At 41.9% G+C, this 18,461-nt stretch overlaps 1 protein-coding gene across 1 annotated transcript in view; it reads right to left on the bottom strand.

Annotated features, from left to right (window-relative positions):
- NDRG1 (N-myc downstream regulated 1) overlaps positions 1-18,461 on the bottom strand; it is an 896,718-nt gene that overhangs the window by 786,112 nt on the left and 92,145 nt on the right. The window contains exon 2 of the mRNA XM_044066941.1: positions 17,006-17,078. Within this exon, the coding sequence (XP_043922876.1) occupies positions 17,006-17,068 (63 nt within the window). The 5' untranslated portion in view covers positions 17,069-17,078. The remainder of the gene's footprint in view (positions 1-17,005; positions 17,079-18,461) is intronic.

Raw genomic sequence — 18,461 nt, 5'->3', positions numbered from 1 at the left:
GAAGTTGGTAGAGACAACCACAGGATCCTTAGTTGAAGAGTTTTGCGGCATACGAAAAGGTCTCGGTAGCAGCCTGCAAATCCACAGAAGCGGGCATAATGGGTTGGGAAAGTGCCTCAATGAGGACCGGAGAACTGACTACTAGTTTAACGGAAGTGTCATCAGTAGGTTTGGACCTGTGCGGTCCGTCTCTGTCTTTATCCTTTTTCTGAGAAGATCTGCTGTAAGCAAAAACATCTAGCTACAACAAGGGCCCAACGACATGTAGTTCTGGCATTAAACAAAGTACAAAAGCGACAGTGTGGAACGTCGTGGTCTGGGCCTAAGCACGTGACACAGTAAAAATGAAAGTCTTGGTGTGGTATTTGCTTTCCACAGGCAAGACGATTAACTTTTTCTGACATCAGTTAGAGCAAGAAAAAAGGATCCCCAAATGGGTACTTAGCTTTAGAAGACTTCAGCTTCAATTTGGAAGATGAAACTCAGGTAGCGGCTGACCGGCACTCATGCGAACTGCTTCGGGCTCCACGGCAAGAAAGACTGATGTAATGGCGTTGGCTGCCTTACTTTATACTACTGACGACCGGACATTAGTCCTGAAGCAACAGCAACTGACACAGAAATACTAAGCTTCTGCTATTTGGGCCGGCCGAGGTCTACCCTGGCAGGGATAACTCAAATATGATGACTGCAACAGTGAAACGCGAAAAACACTCACAGTTATGGACCTGATAATCTACAGGAGAAACCCTGTCTTTCTCAATGTCAGAAGTACTCTGACATTTTCTTCAGGAATTTCTTTAGTGACATTGCCCTCAAGTATATGTTGTTATAATTGCTTTGCTAAGGTAAAAAAATCATCTTTACAGATACCATGTTTTTAGACAATGTTTAACCAGTTTTTCTTTACAGGTAATACCTTGGAAGAAGACAAACAGGAGATGGCACTTCAGCCATGTCAAGTGATCTCCCAAACCCAAAGATGACAGTTCTCCCCATGCCTGAAATACACACTGAAGCAGCTGCAGAGGGCATTGGTTGAAACCCAATCCATAGTGGTTGAAAGGAATACACACTAGAGGAACCTGGAGAAGAGAGACTGGTCTAAGAAACACTGGTTGAATACTACAGCTTCACTCACTAACTGCTGCAGCACGGTCTGTGCCTGTAGTTACAGCAAGGCCTCTTTACTGCATTGTTTCTTCTTCTCAATGCACAGCAAGAGAAGAGACAGTAGGACCAGAGAAAGTATCCATGCAGCAGCTGAGAACAAGGTTTGAATACCAGCAAGCAGTGCTAGAACAAGTTGTTCGGAAGTTAAGTTGACACACAAGTAATAAAAAGTACACAAGCTTATCCCTGCAGTCCTTTTTTCTGTAAAAGGGGCAGAAAAAAAATACAAAAATTCCTTGTCAGAAATAAAGCACTTGTCTACAATGTATGCTGATAGAAAGAACACCACATTAAAGTACGCAAGCAGCAAAAACATGCCAGACATTTTCTGTTCATTTAAAAAACTTCACGACCCTTAAAATTCTCACAAATAAACAAAAAAAATTGGTACACTTTCCCAAAAAATAGCACCCCCCCCCCCCCCCATCCAAAAATAAACCTTAACTAAAAATAGTAATCCTTGACAGGAAACTTCCAGTATTGTGAAAAAATACTGGGTTTCTTAAATGGGAAACACCACTTTGACACCAAATAAAATAGTTATATTTTCTTACAAAGGCAACAATTTCCATGTAGAAGGGCTCCCCTGTGGAGGTTTTATCTGCCAGAAATGAAGCAATGGAGCTTCAAGGCAGACTGCTGCTCTTGTGGAGCCTCAGCACCGCTTCCTCTCAAGGTGTTAACTCTTGACTGTTGACTGGGCATCTCAGACAAGAGAAATCAGCAGTCAGAGTGAAGATGTCCGACACAGCCAGACTTTGTGAAGCTGGCTGGTTGTTGTATCCTAGGAAAGATACAACCCATATAGCCAGAAATGTTACAGCAGCAGTGAGAATTATTCACCTCTCCAGCATCAAGTACAAATACCAAGTGGGCACACTCCAGAAAGTGGGCACACTCCAGAAAGGCAAGTGCCATTTAAGAAGGCTCTGCATATCAAGGGAGAAGAGTGCAGTCCAGTATGAAATTAAGACAGCTGGAGAAAAAAAAAAAAAAAGACAAAAGTCATGTACTTACCACAACACTTTTTTTCATTTGTTCATCAACCTGTAGGTTCAGATGTGTGGATCAGAGCAGACTTGGCCGTATAGTAAAGCTCTAGGATCCAAAATCTGAGCTCCTCCCCTAGCCATAATGCTCTGCTGTATATGCAGTATCTTTACTTATAAGGCTCTATTACATATGTGCAGAGGGAGCCAGGAAAAAAAAAAAAAAAGTACTTCAGGAGCTCAAAATAGGAAAGTAGCAATTATATACAAATCCACTACAGCCTACAAAGAAAGGCAGGGGCATGGAGGAAGGGAAGGTTGAAGAACAAATGAAAAACCAACAACTCAGATGGAATGTTATGCCAAGTAAATACTTTATCTGAAGTGGTTTCCATTTGTTCAAGCTGTGGGAGAGTCCCCAGCTACAGAATTCTTGGGAGGCCCTCATGGAAGGATATTCAGAGCACAGCAGAACCAAAGGATGCCCGGCCCTGTTCCTGGAAATATGTCCAACTTATAAAAAAATATACAGGTATGAGGGATGAGGGTTTGACCATGTAGCAGCTGCACAAATATTATCAATGGGAAGTTTAGACCAAAAGGCTGACGCAGTCGACACAAACCTAGTACAGTGGACCTTAACCCAATAAAGGTAACAAATTCCCTTAATGGAATGCAAAAGTGCAATGCAGTTTGTGATCCACTTGGCTACAGTCACCATGGAAACTGGTTTTCCCAATATGGCCTTTGAGAAGGATACGAAAAGCTGCTAAGACTTTCTGAAATGTTTTGGTTCTGTCCAAATAAAAATGTATGCCTACGTACACCCAGCATACAAAACTGATGCTATCCTTTGTTTTGTAATTAAGAAAGAATACTGAGAGATTAATAACCTGATTTATATTAGCCTCAGAAGCAACTTTGGGCAGAAGAATTGGTATGCAATGTAACCCTGTTCTTGTGAAAGATGGAGGCTTACACGGTAAAGCCTGTAGTTCAGATACTCTCTCAGCTGAAGTGATGGCCACTAAAAAGGCAGTCTTCCAGGACAAATACTTTAAATCAACTTTAGCAGAAAGCTCAAAGGAGGTGCAACTAGAGCTTGCAAAACCAAAGAAGGCGCAACTAGAGCTGGCAAAACCAGAGTAAGGTCCCAAGGCAGAGTGGGATCCTTATTAGGAGGGTGAAGAAAAGTACCTTTTAGAAAGGCCTTGCACAACTTAGATGGGGCCAAAGAGAATGAATTTCCCCACTGTGAAAGTTGGAAATGGCTGCCAATCACTTCTTAACAGTAGAGAAGCTATCTCTATTACGAAAAATGGATGTCAACAAATCTAGTACAGCAGGAATAGATGGTGTATAGGGATCCAGTTGGTTTTGATGAGCCCAAATGGAGAACCTCTTCCACTTGCTATTTGTATATTTTCCTAGTGGATGGTTTGTGCAATGCAATCAGAAACTTCCTAACTGGGGATAAAAGCCCGGGAGTACAAGCCATCATTGGAATTGGAATAACCAAGGGTCACACTTTCAGGCTCAAAAGATCTGGGTGAGGGTGTCCCGATGGATGGGAGAAAAGATCTGGAGAGGGATCCAGAGCCCACAGTGGACAAACCAGGTGAGATCAAAGGAAAGGAAACCATACCTGTCAAAGCCAAAAGGGAGCAATGAGGATTACTTTGCATTTCAACCTCTGAGCTTTCTGAAGAAATCTGGGAATAAGACGAAGAGGAGGATAGGCATAAAGCAGACCGGGAGGCCACGCATAGACAATCACGTCTCTTGGTGACTGTCCCTGAAGAGGGATCAGGGCAAAGAAAGTACAGTTGTGTACCTACCATAAATGTAGATGTTAGAGTGTATTCACTGTTGCAGTCATTACTCTTGGGTTATTCTGCTGGCAGGCTACCTGCAGTCAGCCTGAATTCCAAAGTCCTGGTCTGGCGTCGGTTGCGGTTGCCTCTTCCCTGACGTCAGTGTGCCAGGGGTATAAAATATGCAGCCGACGCCATTTTCTTCAGTTTTTCTTGCCCCAGATGTCAGGTGCCCCCAGAAGGGTAGGCTAAAAATATATGCCAATAAAAAAGCATGCACTAAAATAAAGCATACTCTTCATCTACAAGCAAATACACCACATAGGTTGTATAGAATAGAGAAGTGCAGATAAGTCCCAGCAACGAAAAGGGGGAATGGTGGGTGGGTAACCTGGACTGCAACAGTGAATATACTCAACATCTACATTTATGGTAGGTACACAACTGTACTATGTTCATCGTGTTTCACTGTTGCAGTCATTACCTCTTGGGTTGAATCCCAAAGCTGAGGTTGGGTGGCTGGGCCTAAATAAAATTAGGAGTGGCTATGAGGCCCTGCAGAACTGCAGTGGCGAAGCCTGCTCTGGATTTAGAGTAAAGAGGTAAGTGGTAGTGCTTTGTAAAGGTGTGCACTGAAGTCCAAGTTGCAACCTCCAAAATGTCCTTAGTTTGTACTCCTCTAAGGAAGGCTGCTGAAGTAGCTGCTGCTCTGGGTGAGTGTGGCCTGAAGCCCTTAGGCACCGATTTGCCATGTTGAGAATAGCAGAAACAAATGTAGTGGGCTATCCATTTGGAAATAGTCTGCTTTGAGATTGCTTTTCCTTAAGCATATGCCACTAAGTTGCTCAGATTTTCTAAAAGCTTTAGTTTTGTCCAAGTAGAAGCGTAGCTGTCTGTGTATGTCCAAAGAATGCAGAAGTCTCTCCCCCTTATTCTGTGGGTTCGGATAAAAGGTAGGCAAATTAATTGTTTGATTAAGAGCCACACTGGACACTACCTTGGGTATAAATGTTGGGTTTGTCCTCAGAGATACCCTGTCCGGATGGAAAATTTAAAAGGTTCAACCACCATTAGTGCCTGTAACTCAGACTCTTCTTGCTGAAGTTATTGCTAAGAGCAGAGCTGTTTTCCATAAGAATTTTATCTCACCTGTATTAGCGGGCTCAAAAGGAGGCAGTGTGAGTTTTTCCAAGACAAAATTGAGGTCCCAAGCAGGTATTGGTGCTCTTCTTGGTGGTCTTATGTTCTTGGCCCCTCTGAGGTACTGCCTTAGTAGGAGGATGTGAAAAAAATAGGTGGGTCCATATTGTAATGAGCTGAAATGGCAGAGGCATGAATTTTAATAGATTAAAAGGATAGGCCTTTGTCCAACATCTCAGTCAAGTATTGTAAAATCTGAGGAATATTTGGTACAAGCATGTCAATTCCTTGTGCCTGGTTCCAAGCACGGAATCTCTTCCACTTTTCTGCATATGATTTTCTGGTGCTGGGCCTCCTGGCCTCCAGAATAACCTCCATAACTGCTTTGGAGAGAGGTGTGTTCTGAATGGTTACATTATCCGCCATGCAGCCAGATTTAAGGTTTTGAGTTGGCTGTGCAGTATCGGATTGTTCTGTTGGGTCAGTAAATGAGGAATTTGAGGCAATGTCCAGGCTGGGCCTCTGAGACAAACTCTTTAGGACTGGGTACCAGTGCTGGCGTGGCCAGTCTGGGGCAATCAGGATCATTTTTGGCTTCTCGTCTGACCTTTAGGAGTACCTTGGGGAGGAGAGGTAATGGAGGAAAGGCATATACTGTAAGGTTTTTCCAGCTGAATGACACCGCATCCACTTTCCATGCTAGCTTGTGATAAGTCCTTGTGCAGAATCTCTGTAGTTGGCAGTTGTGAGGGGAGGCAAATAGATGTCTGGGCGTCCCCATTTCCTTGTTATTATGCTGAAGATTTGTGGATCTAGTTTCCACTCGTGAGGATCCATGAGGTTTCTGCTTAGTTCGTCTGCCAGAGTATTTGTCTTTCCTGGTAGATTGAGCTTGCAGGTTTACTTGATAAGTCAGTGCTGTGTTCCACAAAACCATGGCTTGTCTGCAAAGGGGGTAGGAATGCATGCCTCCCTGCTTGTTTATGTACCACATGACTGTAGTATTGTCAGTCTTTATCAGCAGTTGTCCTGGATGAAGGAGATCCTTGAAAGCTGTCAGTGCATTTTGTACAGCCAGCATTTCTTTTAGATTGATATGAAGATGCATTTGGCTTGTGGGCCATGTGCCCTGAATACATTTTCCTCCCATGTGGGACCCCAGGCATAATCTGACGCATCTGTTAATTGTCTGCCTGGCAGTGGGTAAAGTGAAAGGCTGTCCCTTGTTGTGGTGACAGACCGGAGCCCACCATCGAAACTCCTGTTGCAGGCAGGGAATGAATGTAATCGATTTTTCCAGGCTGTGGCAATGTTGAGTCCAAACACTTTAGATACCATTGTAGTTTCCTCATATGCAGTCTTGCATATGGAATTAACAGAATGCAGGATGCCATGAAGCCCAAAGCCTGCAGAATTTTTCTTGCAGATAACCGGGTTTTTGTTGCCAACATTTCGAAGTAAGACGTCAGTTGCCTTTGTTTGTCTGGCGTGAGATAAGCCATCTGGGCAGCTGTATTTAAGCTTGCACCCAGGAATATTATCTCTTGAGAGGGTACTGGTTTTGATTTATTTTCGTTTACTGTGTACCCTAGGCAAATTAGTAATCTTTTGACAAACGCCAGATGTTTTAGTACAATGTCCTTGTTCTCTGCTTGAATAAGGCAGTCATCCAAGTAGGGATATATTTGAATTCCTCTGTCTGCAAAAAGCAATTACTGGTGCCAGGCATTTTGTGAAGACCCTGGGTGCAGTAGATAAGCCAAAGGGCAGTGCAGAGAATTGGTAGTGCATTGATCCAGCTATGAATCTGAGGTATCTTCTTGCAAGATTGTCCGATTGGAACATGCAGGTATGCCTCTTTTAGGTCCAAAGTTACAAGCCAAGCCTTCTTGCTCAGCATGGGCAGAAGCTGCTGCAGAGTCAACATTTTGAATTTTGGAACGTCCAGAAAAGTGTTTAGAATAGACAGGTCCAGTCTTGGTCTCCAGGCTTTGTCCTTTCTGGGTACCAAGAAAAGTCGTGAGTAAAATCCTTGTCCCTGCTCCTGTAGTGGTACTTGGTGAATGGCCCCCATGTCCATGAGGGATGAAACTTACGTTTGTGCCTCTGCCCATTGATTGTGTGGCAGGTCTGACATGCCTCTTGCCTTTGGCAGGATGTGAAAGTGGAACCTGTAGCCCTGAGACACTATATTCAAGACCCATTTGTCCTGAGTGATCATGTGCCAGTTTTGTGAAAAAAGTGCCAGTTTTCCCCCTAAGGGAGCTTCTAAAAGTTAAGTGCTTAGCACTGGTAGAGATAAGTCACTGGGACGGTTTCCTACAAGGCTGAGATTTGTCTTCTCTGCTTTTGGAGGTAGACGCACCCCATGTTTAGGCCTGTATGAGCCTTGGGGCTGGGATCTGCCTCTAGGGCGTCTTGACACTGGAAAGGACCAATTTTTTTTTGAAGGCCAGTTCCTGCTAAATCTAGGTGGCTGTACCTGTAAGAAATCCTTAACTGTCTGCATAGATTTCGCTTTATCCTCCATTTTCTTCAACACCTCTTCTGCCTTAACACCAAATAAAGTATCATACTGTAATGGAGCATCTAATAATTTTGCTTTAACATGATCAAGCAGATTCTGTTCCTTTAACCAAGCATGCCTCCTAATCACAGAACCGGTTACAGTGGCCCTACAAGAGGCCTCCAAAGAATCAAAACCACATTGCAAAGTATGTTTTCCCACTTGTTCAGCTGCATGCAATAAATCCTGCATTTCTTTGTTTTCAGGACATTCAGAGTCAAGTCAACAATTTCTGTTTTAATACTGACGTTAGGTACTGCTGATATTTAAGCATATGAAATTGACAATTTAAGGCCCTTACTGCCAAAGTAGCAGAAGTTTAAACTTTTTTCCCCCCATCTGTCCAGTGCCCTAGAATCCCTATCAGAAGGGACAGGGTTTTTAGCAGTGGAAGCTTTGACTCCCTTAGGACCCTGACAAATGGTTTCTGGGTCAGCAGCAGGGTCCTTATAAAGAAATTTATGGGAATCTGGGCCCTGTAGTATCTGTCTGGCTTAACCGGTGCAGGGGGTATATAGAGTCTGGAGACAGGCCGGACTCTGAAAAAAACATAATCTACAATGTCCAGCACAGGGGGAATAGCAAGGGGCCTGTGCTGAGGAAGTAAAAGAAAATCTCTGAGCCTTTTCTTAGATTCTGAGTAATCCTGGCTCTCCCAATGAAAGTGCTCCCTCATGGTATGCAGGGTTTCCCCAAAGGAAAAATCTTCTGGAGGAGAAGCTGAAGGAATAGATTCTTCAGCATCAGAATCCTCATAGGGAGGAAGAGAGTATTCCTGATCAGAGGAGGAATCAGAGGAAATGGAAACCTGATCTGAAGATTCATATTCTGTCTCTTGCCTAGGCCTCTTATCAGGAGGGGGATGGGAACCCCTGATCAAAGTAACAAGGTATTCGGCCACTTTGAGCATTTTTTTTTTTAAACATAGAAGCCTGTCCTGGAGAACCTACATTAGCTGGTTGGTTTACTATTTGTCTCAACACTCTGATGATGCTGATTCCTTTTCAGGCGAAAGCGCTTAGTGGATTTCAGTGTTTTATTTGTTTTTACGTTGTTCTTTCTTATTTAAAATAAACGCTTTTCACTTGTTCCTGTTTGCGCTGGAGTTTTTTTTCAACTGGCCATCACCTGGAGCTGTATTGGAACACTTACTGGTTTGCTGTCTTTTTCGTTTGTTGTCCACCGGTGGTTCATTGGTTTTTGGCTTGTTACTATACCGGCAACATGGAACACCTAATGATACAATATGTTCAGATTATCAACCAGCTTATCAATTTACTTTGTGAGAAGAGAATGGACGCCAAGGTCTCTTTACCAGAGATCTCTGTGCAGGAACCACCGTCAGCAGACTTGCAAGTAATGCTCACTGACTCTCAAGTGGATTTATACACTCTACATACTCCGCCTGCTTCCAGGGAACAAGGAGTATCTACGCATGTAGCGAACACGGCCCTAAACGATATGGGCTCTAGTGGACCTTCTAATGGTGTCAATCCTTTACCTAATGGTTTCAATTCTTTGTCTAACAACAGAATCGCTACCAACGACGGGCTGCAAGCCTTTTTAAATCCTTTGGATACTGATTGGCAGGTTCGAAGGAGGCGTGTGTCTGGACCAGGTACTTTTAAATCACAATTATCCAATTTTGAATTTAAACTTAAAAAAAATTCAAATCTTTGCAAATGGACAATGTTTTTTTGGCTAGGTCCGTAGATCTTAAACAAGTGCCGAAGGGCTTGAGAATGTTCAAACTACCGAATGGTTTCTTAGCTGGGACCGAAGGGTTTAAAGATTTGCTTGATTTTTTTGACCGGATGGGTTTGGAATTGATGAATATTATTATTTCCAACAATAACAAAACGCTTGATTCTTTGAAGAAAGAACTAGGTGAAATGAACAACAATATTACTAAGGATCTTTTGTTTTGAGATCAATAAACTTAAATATGAGAACGTGCTAAACAAAGTTGACAATTTTGTGAGCAATGGTCTAAACACCAAATATTTTAAGCTTAATAGGGATAGCGAAGATTACGCTACCCACCAAGCATATTCTCACTTCAAAGAATTTAAAAGGGCTCACAGCTTTATAACCCCCGGTGGGTGGGGGGGGGGGGTTGGGTTCTCCTGTACTTGCTCGTACTGTTGACTCTCCTGGTCAGAATAGAGTTACTAACGAGCACACTACTGATGACTTTGTGACTGACTCTAATGATTTTAACGAGAATGGGGTTTTTTTTAGATCCTCCCCCACTGAGGCATTCAGAACGTATTCGCGAACGCAATCAGTACCCCAGGGGACAACCATCGTGGAGAGGTCAACCACAAAGTTTCTACAACAACAGGAGGAGGTGGTCCCACTAACTACAGACCTTAGTTTCACCACCACCACCTCCTGGGGAAAGCCCAGATAATATTTTTACTACTCATGATTTGAACACTTCTTTTTCTGGACATTTTTTTGACAACTCCTCTTGTTGTACTATTGACTCCATTGGACCTTGTTTTAGTTTGGAGAGTGAATTGATGTGTACTTTGGTGAAAAGTAACAATGTGTGTCTTTGTCAGTCCACTCCAAATCAGTGAAATTGTAATCAATTGTCACTATTTGGAAAAGGTTTTACCTTTGTACCTAGTTTTAGGAATGATATAGCGAAACTATTGGTTAACCTTAGACTGTACACTAGACAGTTGAATTTACAAATGTATCTTTTTAAAAATCATAATTTGTGTTATGAACAATCATTAGGGCCTAAAAGAAAATGTACCTTTATTCCCCCAACCCACCCGTGCATCCACATATGTGTGAAGCTCAGTTTAGGAGGTTGAGTAAACTGAATGACAATTTTCCAGACAACATGACCACTGGTGAAAAGTTTTGTTTGAGGCAATTGACTACCTCAAACAATTACAGGGTCATGAAACCGGATAAAGGTGGGGGTGTGGTTATTATGTCTGCTATTGATTATTCTAACAGAAAAAAACATTGTACTTAATGATGTTAACACTTATCAGAGGATATCACTTAATGAGATGCACATGGCATATTCTAAAATTGATTGGCTTTTGTACGAATGGGTTGTGGAAGGGGTTATAGATCAAGACGAACATCACTACTTACAAGTAGATCACCCTGTGACACCCACAATCTTTGGCATTCCCAAGATCCATAAATGCCAGAACAACCCACCTTTCCACCCAATTGTTTCAGCCAAAGGGTCTAAAACTGAAGCCATGGCATCATATGTTGATTTCCACTTTAAAAACATTGTTAATTTTTTCCCCACACATTTTGCGTGACTCTTGGCACTGCCTAGACGTCATTAGACAGCAACATTTTGATGACTTGCCCACTATGGTCACCACTGATGTTAATCTTTTTTCGGTTATACCCCAGTTAGAAGGCCTCAATTTATTTAGATCTTGTTTGAACAACAGAGGTGGGTTACATTCTGTCAAAAGATCTCTTATGGTTGACCTTATGGAACTTATTTTAACTAATAACTTCTTGGCTTTTGAAGGTGAACTGTACAAACAGGTAACGGGAGTTGCCATGGGGGCAAAATGTGCACCTATCTATGCCAATTTGGTATTGGCACAAAGGGAACTAGATAAGGTATTTTCATCACCATTTATGCAACACATGAAATTATACCTTAGATTTTTGGACGACATACTGATTTTTTGGATGGGCCCAATAGATTTGATTTCTACTTTTATTGATTACCTTAACACTACGAATTTTTTGAAATTCACATTTAAGGTACATGGACATCTTTGTAATTATTTAGATATTTTATTACATTTTAAAGATGAACAAGGTGAACTATTGAGTCAAGTATATTCCGTAAAGAAACTTACTCAAATGTTTTTTTACATTTTCAGAGTTGTCACCCATCGTTTCAAAAAAGAAAGGTTTTCAAGGGTCAGACGGTAAGACTATCTAGACTTATTAGTACTGACCATCACTATGCTAATGAAACAAAAGTGTTAATGGATATGTTTAGACAAAGAGGTTACCCTTTAGATCTTTTAGATAAAATTAAGAATGAAGTTGATGCCAAAAGACATGTAACTTTTAGGCAAATACTGAAGGGTGGCTTATCTAAGGTTAATAAGCCTTAAGCCTGGCAAACAGGTTCGGTGCAAATTTCTCCCCTCCCTCCCCCCTCCCAAACATCTCAGATGCCCAGGTGAGAGCTGCTCTCTCTAAAGCAAAAAACACAGCATCAATGGGACCGGACGGTGTCCCCGGATGTGTGCTACACGAACTCAATGAGGAACTAAACCCACACATAAGGCTGCTGTTTAATCTTAGCCTTACTACAGGATACGTACCCAAAGAATGGCGTATGGCAACTGTGGTCCCACTCCACAAAGGCAGTGCTTCTACGGACCCTGGAAATTACCGCCCCATAAGCTTGACAAGCCTTGTCTGCAAAGCTATGGAGAGGATCATAATGGAACTCTAAGACATTGGGGACCTACAGACACTGGATCCTACCCAATTTGGCTTTGTCAAGGGCAGATCCTGCCTCTTGAACTTGGTCGACTTTTTCAAAACAGTCACTAAGGCCATTGATGAGGGTAAGGCAGTTCACACAGCCTACCTTGACCTAGCAAAAGCGTTCGACACAATACCCCACTCGGGCATCATAGAAAAGCTCACCAGCTTAGATGTAAACCCATATGTCACAAGATGGGTTGCAAACTGGCTCAAGGACAGAACACACAGGGTTAGAGTTGCTGGTGCCATGTCAGACTCTAAGCCGGTCACGAGCTGTGTCCCACAGGGCTCAGTCCTGGGCCCCCTCTTGTTCGGCATTTATTTTTCTGAAGTGCAGGCAAACATAGGGGAATTGTGGTTGACAAAGTTTGCAGATGACTGCAAACTGGGCACCATAACTGACACTCCATCAGACACAGACATCCTCCAGAAAGGTCTCATAGAAATGGATAACTGGTGCCAGAGCCATGGCCTTAAGCTAAATGCCAAAAAATGTATAGTCATACCCTTTGGGAAAAACAAGGTAACCCCTAATTACCACATAGGTGGTAATCCATTAAACACGGAAGAAGTTATCAGGGACCTGGGGACCCAAGTTGACAGTAACCTCTCTTTTGACACTCACATTGCCAAAGTGGTTAGGAAGACCTTCTACATTGCCCACCTGATCATGAAGGGATTCACATCCAGATCAGGAGAGGTCATTGTACCCTGTACTCTTCACTTATCAGACCAATGATTGAGTACAACGCCCCATTCGAATGTACCTTACCCGACACCTGCAGCAGTTGGAAAGACCCCAAAAGTTCCTCACCAAAAGGATAAAGGGGCTCAAACATATGTCATCGATGCCCGACTGAAGAAACTCCAGCTCTATTCAGTGCATACCGTCTGCTCGGAGGTGATCTGTGCCTGACATACAAGGCCATGTCCAACCCGGAATTAATGGACATGCTCCACCTCAAAAATCCAAATCCACCAGAGCCACGAGAGCAAGAGACTTAAACCTCAACACGGATATAAATAGGACGTGCTGGAGGGACAGATTCATCACCCAGAGACTCCCTACACTATGGAACAGAATCCCAGTCCATGTGAGGCAGAGCCCCTCACTGACTCTGTTCAAGAGAAATCTTGACGAGTGGATGGGAGATCGTAGGTTTACCCCGGGAATCATCTCTGTATCACTGCTGGACAGAGGCACAGCAAATTAATGGGTATAGTATTCTCATCCTAAGGGGTGGTGAAAGCCACACACACTCTGGCTAGGCTTATAAATGCCCTAGGGCAGATAGCCTAGTATGAACCTATGAACCTATAATAATGATCTGAACAAAGATATTTTTACTTTTGTTCCTGAAAAACACAGGAAAGCTACAATTTTGCCTTTTAATGGCCATTCGGATACAATACTTGGCTATACACGATGGACAAGGAAACCATACAAGTTATAGGCAAAACACCAACTATAACATACAGTAGGGGGCCGAGTTTGAGGGAATTGTTAGAAAGAGACAATTCAAACAATGGGGCCTATAAAAGTTCATCTATGAGCAAATGTGGTTCCTGTAGTGTATGCAAGTTCATCAACAATGGTCCATATGTGTCAGTTATGAATTTTTATAGGACTATTAAAATGTCCTGGCCATTGTAATTGCAACACTAGGAGGGTCATCTACATTGCTACTTGTTTAAGTTGCCCTAGTTTCTATGTAGGGAAGACCATTAGGAAACTAAGGTTAAGAATCCTTGAACATGTTAGGGACATTAGGAACAAAAAGACTACCAACTCCCTTTATTTACATAGTTTGACTTGTGTTAATTTTAGCAAATTTTTATTTTTTTATTATTGATAGGATACCTGATAATGATAGAAGCGGTGATGTTAAGACTATTAGAGATGGAGACCTTGTGGCAGTTGAGATTAAATGCATCCAGACCCCCAGGTATAAATAAGTATATTTCTATGGCAAGCATTTTAAAGCATAGATCTCTTTGTTTAAATTGGACATTTTAACACATTAATATATCTATATAACCTGTATTTTTTGCACTTTAGTACTATTATTACTATTTAATATTTTATATAGTTATATACAAATATTATAAATTTCACAAGCTTGTTATGAGGACAGCTTGAATTTTACATATGTAGATATTTATGTATTCATTTATATATACATTTATTCAAACAATTATTTATATGTTAACTAATTAACTATTCAACTATTTTAATTTTAACATAATACTATAACCTATGTATTTACTTATTTACTTATTCATTCACTCACTTATCTATTTATTTATTCTATTGATTTATTTACTTAAATAGATTTGATCAACTTTGAACTATGTGTACACATACACTTCTTCGATTATAAATTACATTTTATTTTATTTCATTTTTCATTACTTTACATTACATTATTTTACCTTAAGCTTCATTATTATTATTTTTATTTTTTGGAACCTACAAGGATATTTATAAGGGTAAGAAAAAGTTGCGTTGTGTGTGCTTTTCTTCTTTTTTAAAAAAGGTGTTGTCATTAATGACATCGAGCGTTTACTTCATTTTGATAGGTTTGGATTAATGGGCGTTTTTTTGAAACCTATATTAGCTGGTTGGTTTACTATTTGTCTCACTCTGATGATGCCCGATTCCTTTTCGGGCAAAAGCGCTTAGTGGATTTCAGTGTTTTATTTGTTTTTACGTTGTTGTTTCTTATTTAAAATAAACGCTTTTCACTTGTTCCTGTTTGCGCTGGAGTTTTTTTCAACTGGCCATCACCTGGAGCTGTATTGGAACACTGTCCTGGAGAATGCTGTACTTGTTTCTTTGTCTTTAGAGCTGCTTTAGTTAGTCTTTGGCTTGGAAGCTGAAGATGGCTTTACATATAACTGAGTTGGTCTGAAAACACCTTCAGAAGCCAATGCCTGCACAGCGGCTCCAGACCCATCTGAGGGAATAGTTTCCGAGGATCCAATACCTTGAGTTTCCAGAGGCCCAGTCAGCTCCACGTGGGAGTCAGAAGCGGCCTGTGGCTCTGAGGTAGCGGGCGTCAGGGGCTGCAAAAGTGCCTCACTGAAAACCGACGACTAGCTTAGCGGAAGCCTCATAGTCAGTTTTGGACCTCTGATGCCTGTCCTTGTCTTTATCCTTGCGTTTTTTTTAGAAATTCTGGTCGTCTGTTGTTTCGACGGCATAGTATAATTGAATCTTCGGCCGGAGTAATGAAAGGCAAAATCGTACCGACGCTTTATAGTGCGTTGGTTAAATCTAGCACAAAACCGACAACCAGCAACATCGTGGTCAGGGCCTAGGCAAGGAATACAGTAAGAGTGAAAATCCTTATGAGGTATTTGCTTCCCACAAGAAATACAATTGTTAACTTTTTCTGACACCGGTCTGGAGCAAAAAAAAAAAAAAGTTTCCCCAACGGGGTACTTACCTTTAATGAAGACTTCGGATCTACTTATCTTTAATGAAGACTTCGGATCTGAAATTTGATTTAGAAAACCTCAGGAGTTGGCCAACCGGCACTTGCGAACTGCTTTTGCTTTGGGCACCGTGCAGCACGAAAGACTGAAGAAAATGGCGTCGGCTGCATCTTTTATACCCCTGGCACACTGACGTCAGGGAAGAGGCGACAGCAACCGCCGCCAGACCAGGACTTTGGAATTCAGGCAGACTGTGGGTAGCCAGCCAGCAGGATAACCCAAGAGTAATGACTGCACCAGTGAAACACGATGAACATCTCACTGTACTTGGTGTTGGAAGGAGATGCGAAGACATTGCAGCAAGGTTGATCCCATTTCTGGACGATCATATTTGCCACTGAAGTATCTGGAGACCACTCATTAGGCATCAGAATGGTTCTGCCGAGCCTGTCCACCACAATGTTTGACTTCTCCCCGAATAAGCGTCGCTACTAGAAAGTGGTTGGAAGAGAGATCACCCATTGCCACAACCTCGTGGGTTCTCAACACAAGGGTAAGACTTAGTTCCTCCCAATTTGTTGATGTACCAGACCACTGACCTGTTGTCTGTCTGAACTGCAATGGCCCTGTCGGAACAGAGGATTGAAGGGCTTGCAATGCAAGAAGCACCATTCTTATCTCCAGGACATTTATAATGCAAATTGGTCTCTAGAGGGGGCCATGTACCTTGGACTGTCTGCCCCAGATAATGCCCCCCCCTCACCCAAACTAGGAAGTGTCCATAGTCATTATGGCCTTGGAAAGATGAACAGTTGACCCTATTCTAGGTCCTTTGATTGGAGCCACCAGAGAAGAGAAATCCCGGTGCTAGCAGAAGTATTGCAAATGAGATCTGGGGGGGAATGAGGGGAGCGCAGAGCATTATGGTTAGGGGAGCAGCTCAGATTTCAGATTCTACAGCTTTGGTATACAACAAAGTCAGATCAAAGAACCCCAAGAACCCCCAGGTTGAAGAACCAATGAAAACAACAACTTCAGATCATACTTTCACAACAAACAGCTCAGCCCTGAAATCTAAAGTCTCAGAGAGAATACAGGTGATAAAAAGGGATCTTGTCCTATTGTCAGTAGCCCAGCCATATAGTAAAATGAGCTAACTCGCCTTTATATGACTTGTGAACTTCTTGGTTATCAGGAGGACCAAACAGTGTACAAATTTCTCTCTTCATCCTCTACAGGACACTGTCCTGGTTCTATAGGTTTTGTTTACCATTTTACTAGCATGTAACTAGAAAAAAAAAAAAAGAGCTTTTTGGCCTAATGCACCTATATTGAAAAAAGCACTCAAATGCTTTGAAGTGATTAAACAGGCCACTTACCGCATCCTTATCGGACAGCAAAGGCTTCTCTTCATTAAGGGTCTGACCTTGTAGCTCAGTCATTTTCACTTATCTAAACATAAAACAGTAACTTGTTTTAGTATGGGAATTAAACTAAACTACTCATCACATGAAATACATTAGTTTTCTGTTCTCGCTGTTTACAGCAGCAAAAAAGAAGTTATGTGCTCACCATAATTTTCCATGCGAGTTGTCCATCTCATCTTCATTCTATACTGATGAGTTCAGAACCGATCCTCTGTACCGACTCGGCCACTTACTAAAGCTAGAGGTCTCCAACCAGCTCATGGCTTATTCCCTATCCCATGATGCTCTAGTGCCTTCCTTAGAGCTTGTTTGGTGATGTACTTTAATACACACATTAATAAAAATGTACATATAATTACACACAGACACACAGAATTACTTTAGAAGCCAAGAAGACGAGAGGATCAAAGCATAGCATTTGTACCACTAGAAACCTCTCGATCCTTCAGAATCAAAGGCTGGGGGAAGGAGGGTGAGATGTACGAATGAAGACGAGTTGGACAACTCACATGGAACATAATGGTGGGTACATAACTTCTTTATGTGAAGTTGTCCTATCTCGTCTTCATTCTATACGGATGGGACAGCGTCCCTGGCACCATCTTTCCTGAGTGACTCACAGGAGAATATTCTTCAGAACAGTGGACCCAAAGGAGGCCCTGTCCCTGAAGGCCAAATCTACTTTGTAATGAGTGATAAATGTACGAGGCCTTGCCCACGTTGCTGCTGCACAAACAGTATATATGGGTAACTTTACCCTAAAGGCTTGAGAAGTTGAAACAGCTCTTATAGAATGCACGTTTACTTTGCCTGGCAGCTGTTTGCTTGTTGATTGATAAGTAACGGAGATACAATCTGATAACCATCTGGACAAAGTAGTTTTTGTTACTGGAAGTCCTTTATTATTTGAAAAGGAAACAAAAAGCTGGTCGGATTTTCTGTATGCCTTTGTTCTGTGCAAATAGAAACGTATTAGTCTATGAACATCAAGCTGGTGAACAGTGTACGCTGCCTTATTGCCATATTTGGGCAAAAACACTGGCAGATCTATAGATTGATAGTTTAGATTGAATTCTGAACATACTTTTGGTAGAAAAGAGTTTGTGCATAGTGAAACCTCTTCTAGCGGATGATTTCGAAGACAGAAATTTTAAGCTACAAGATGATGCAGGTTCAAAAGGAAGAATTATGCGGGACAAAACAAAATTAGGATTCCATGGTGGAAGGAGTGGTTTTATTGGTGATCTTCAGTTCATGCCTCTCAAAAAAGCTTTTGATAGTTTGAGACACAACATTAGGTCTCTCATTCCAAATATGAAAATTAGAGATTGCTGCTAATTGGACTCTTAATGATTGCTGCAGCTGCTCCCTCATTAAAAAGCTTAGCCAATAATTCTAGAATGGATGA

Source organism: Protopterus annectens, chromosome 3.part1 (genome assembly GCF_019279795.1).
Source record: "Protopterus annectens isolate FY-2018-M chromosome 3.part1, PAN1.0, whole genome shotgun sequence".
Lineage (NCBI taxonomy): Eukaryota > Metazoa > Chordata > Ceratodontiformes > Protopteridae > Protopterus > Protopterus annectens.
Note: the sequence above shows the minus strand (reverse complement) of the source record. Positions and strands in the feature narration are given on the sequence as shown.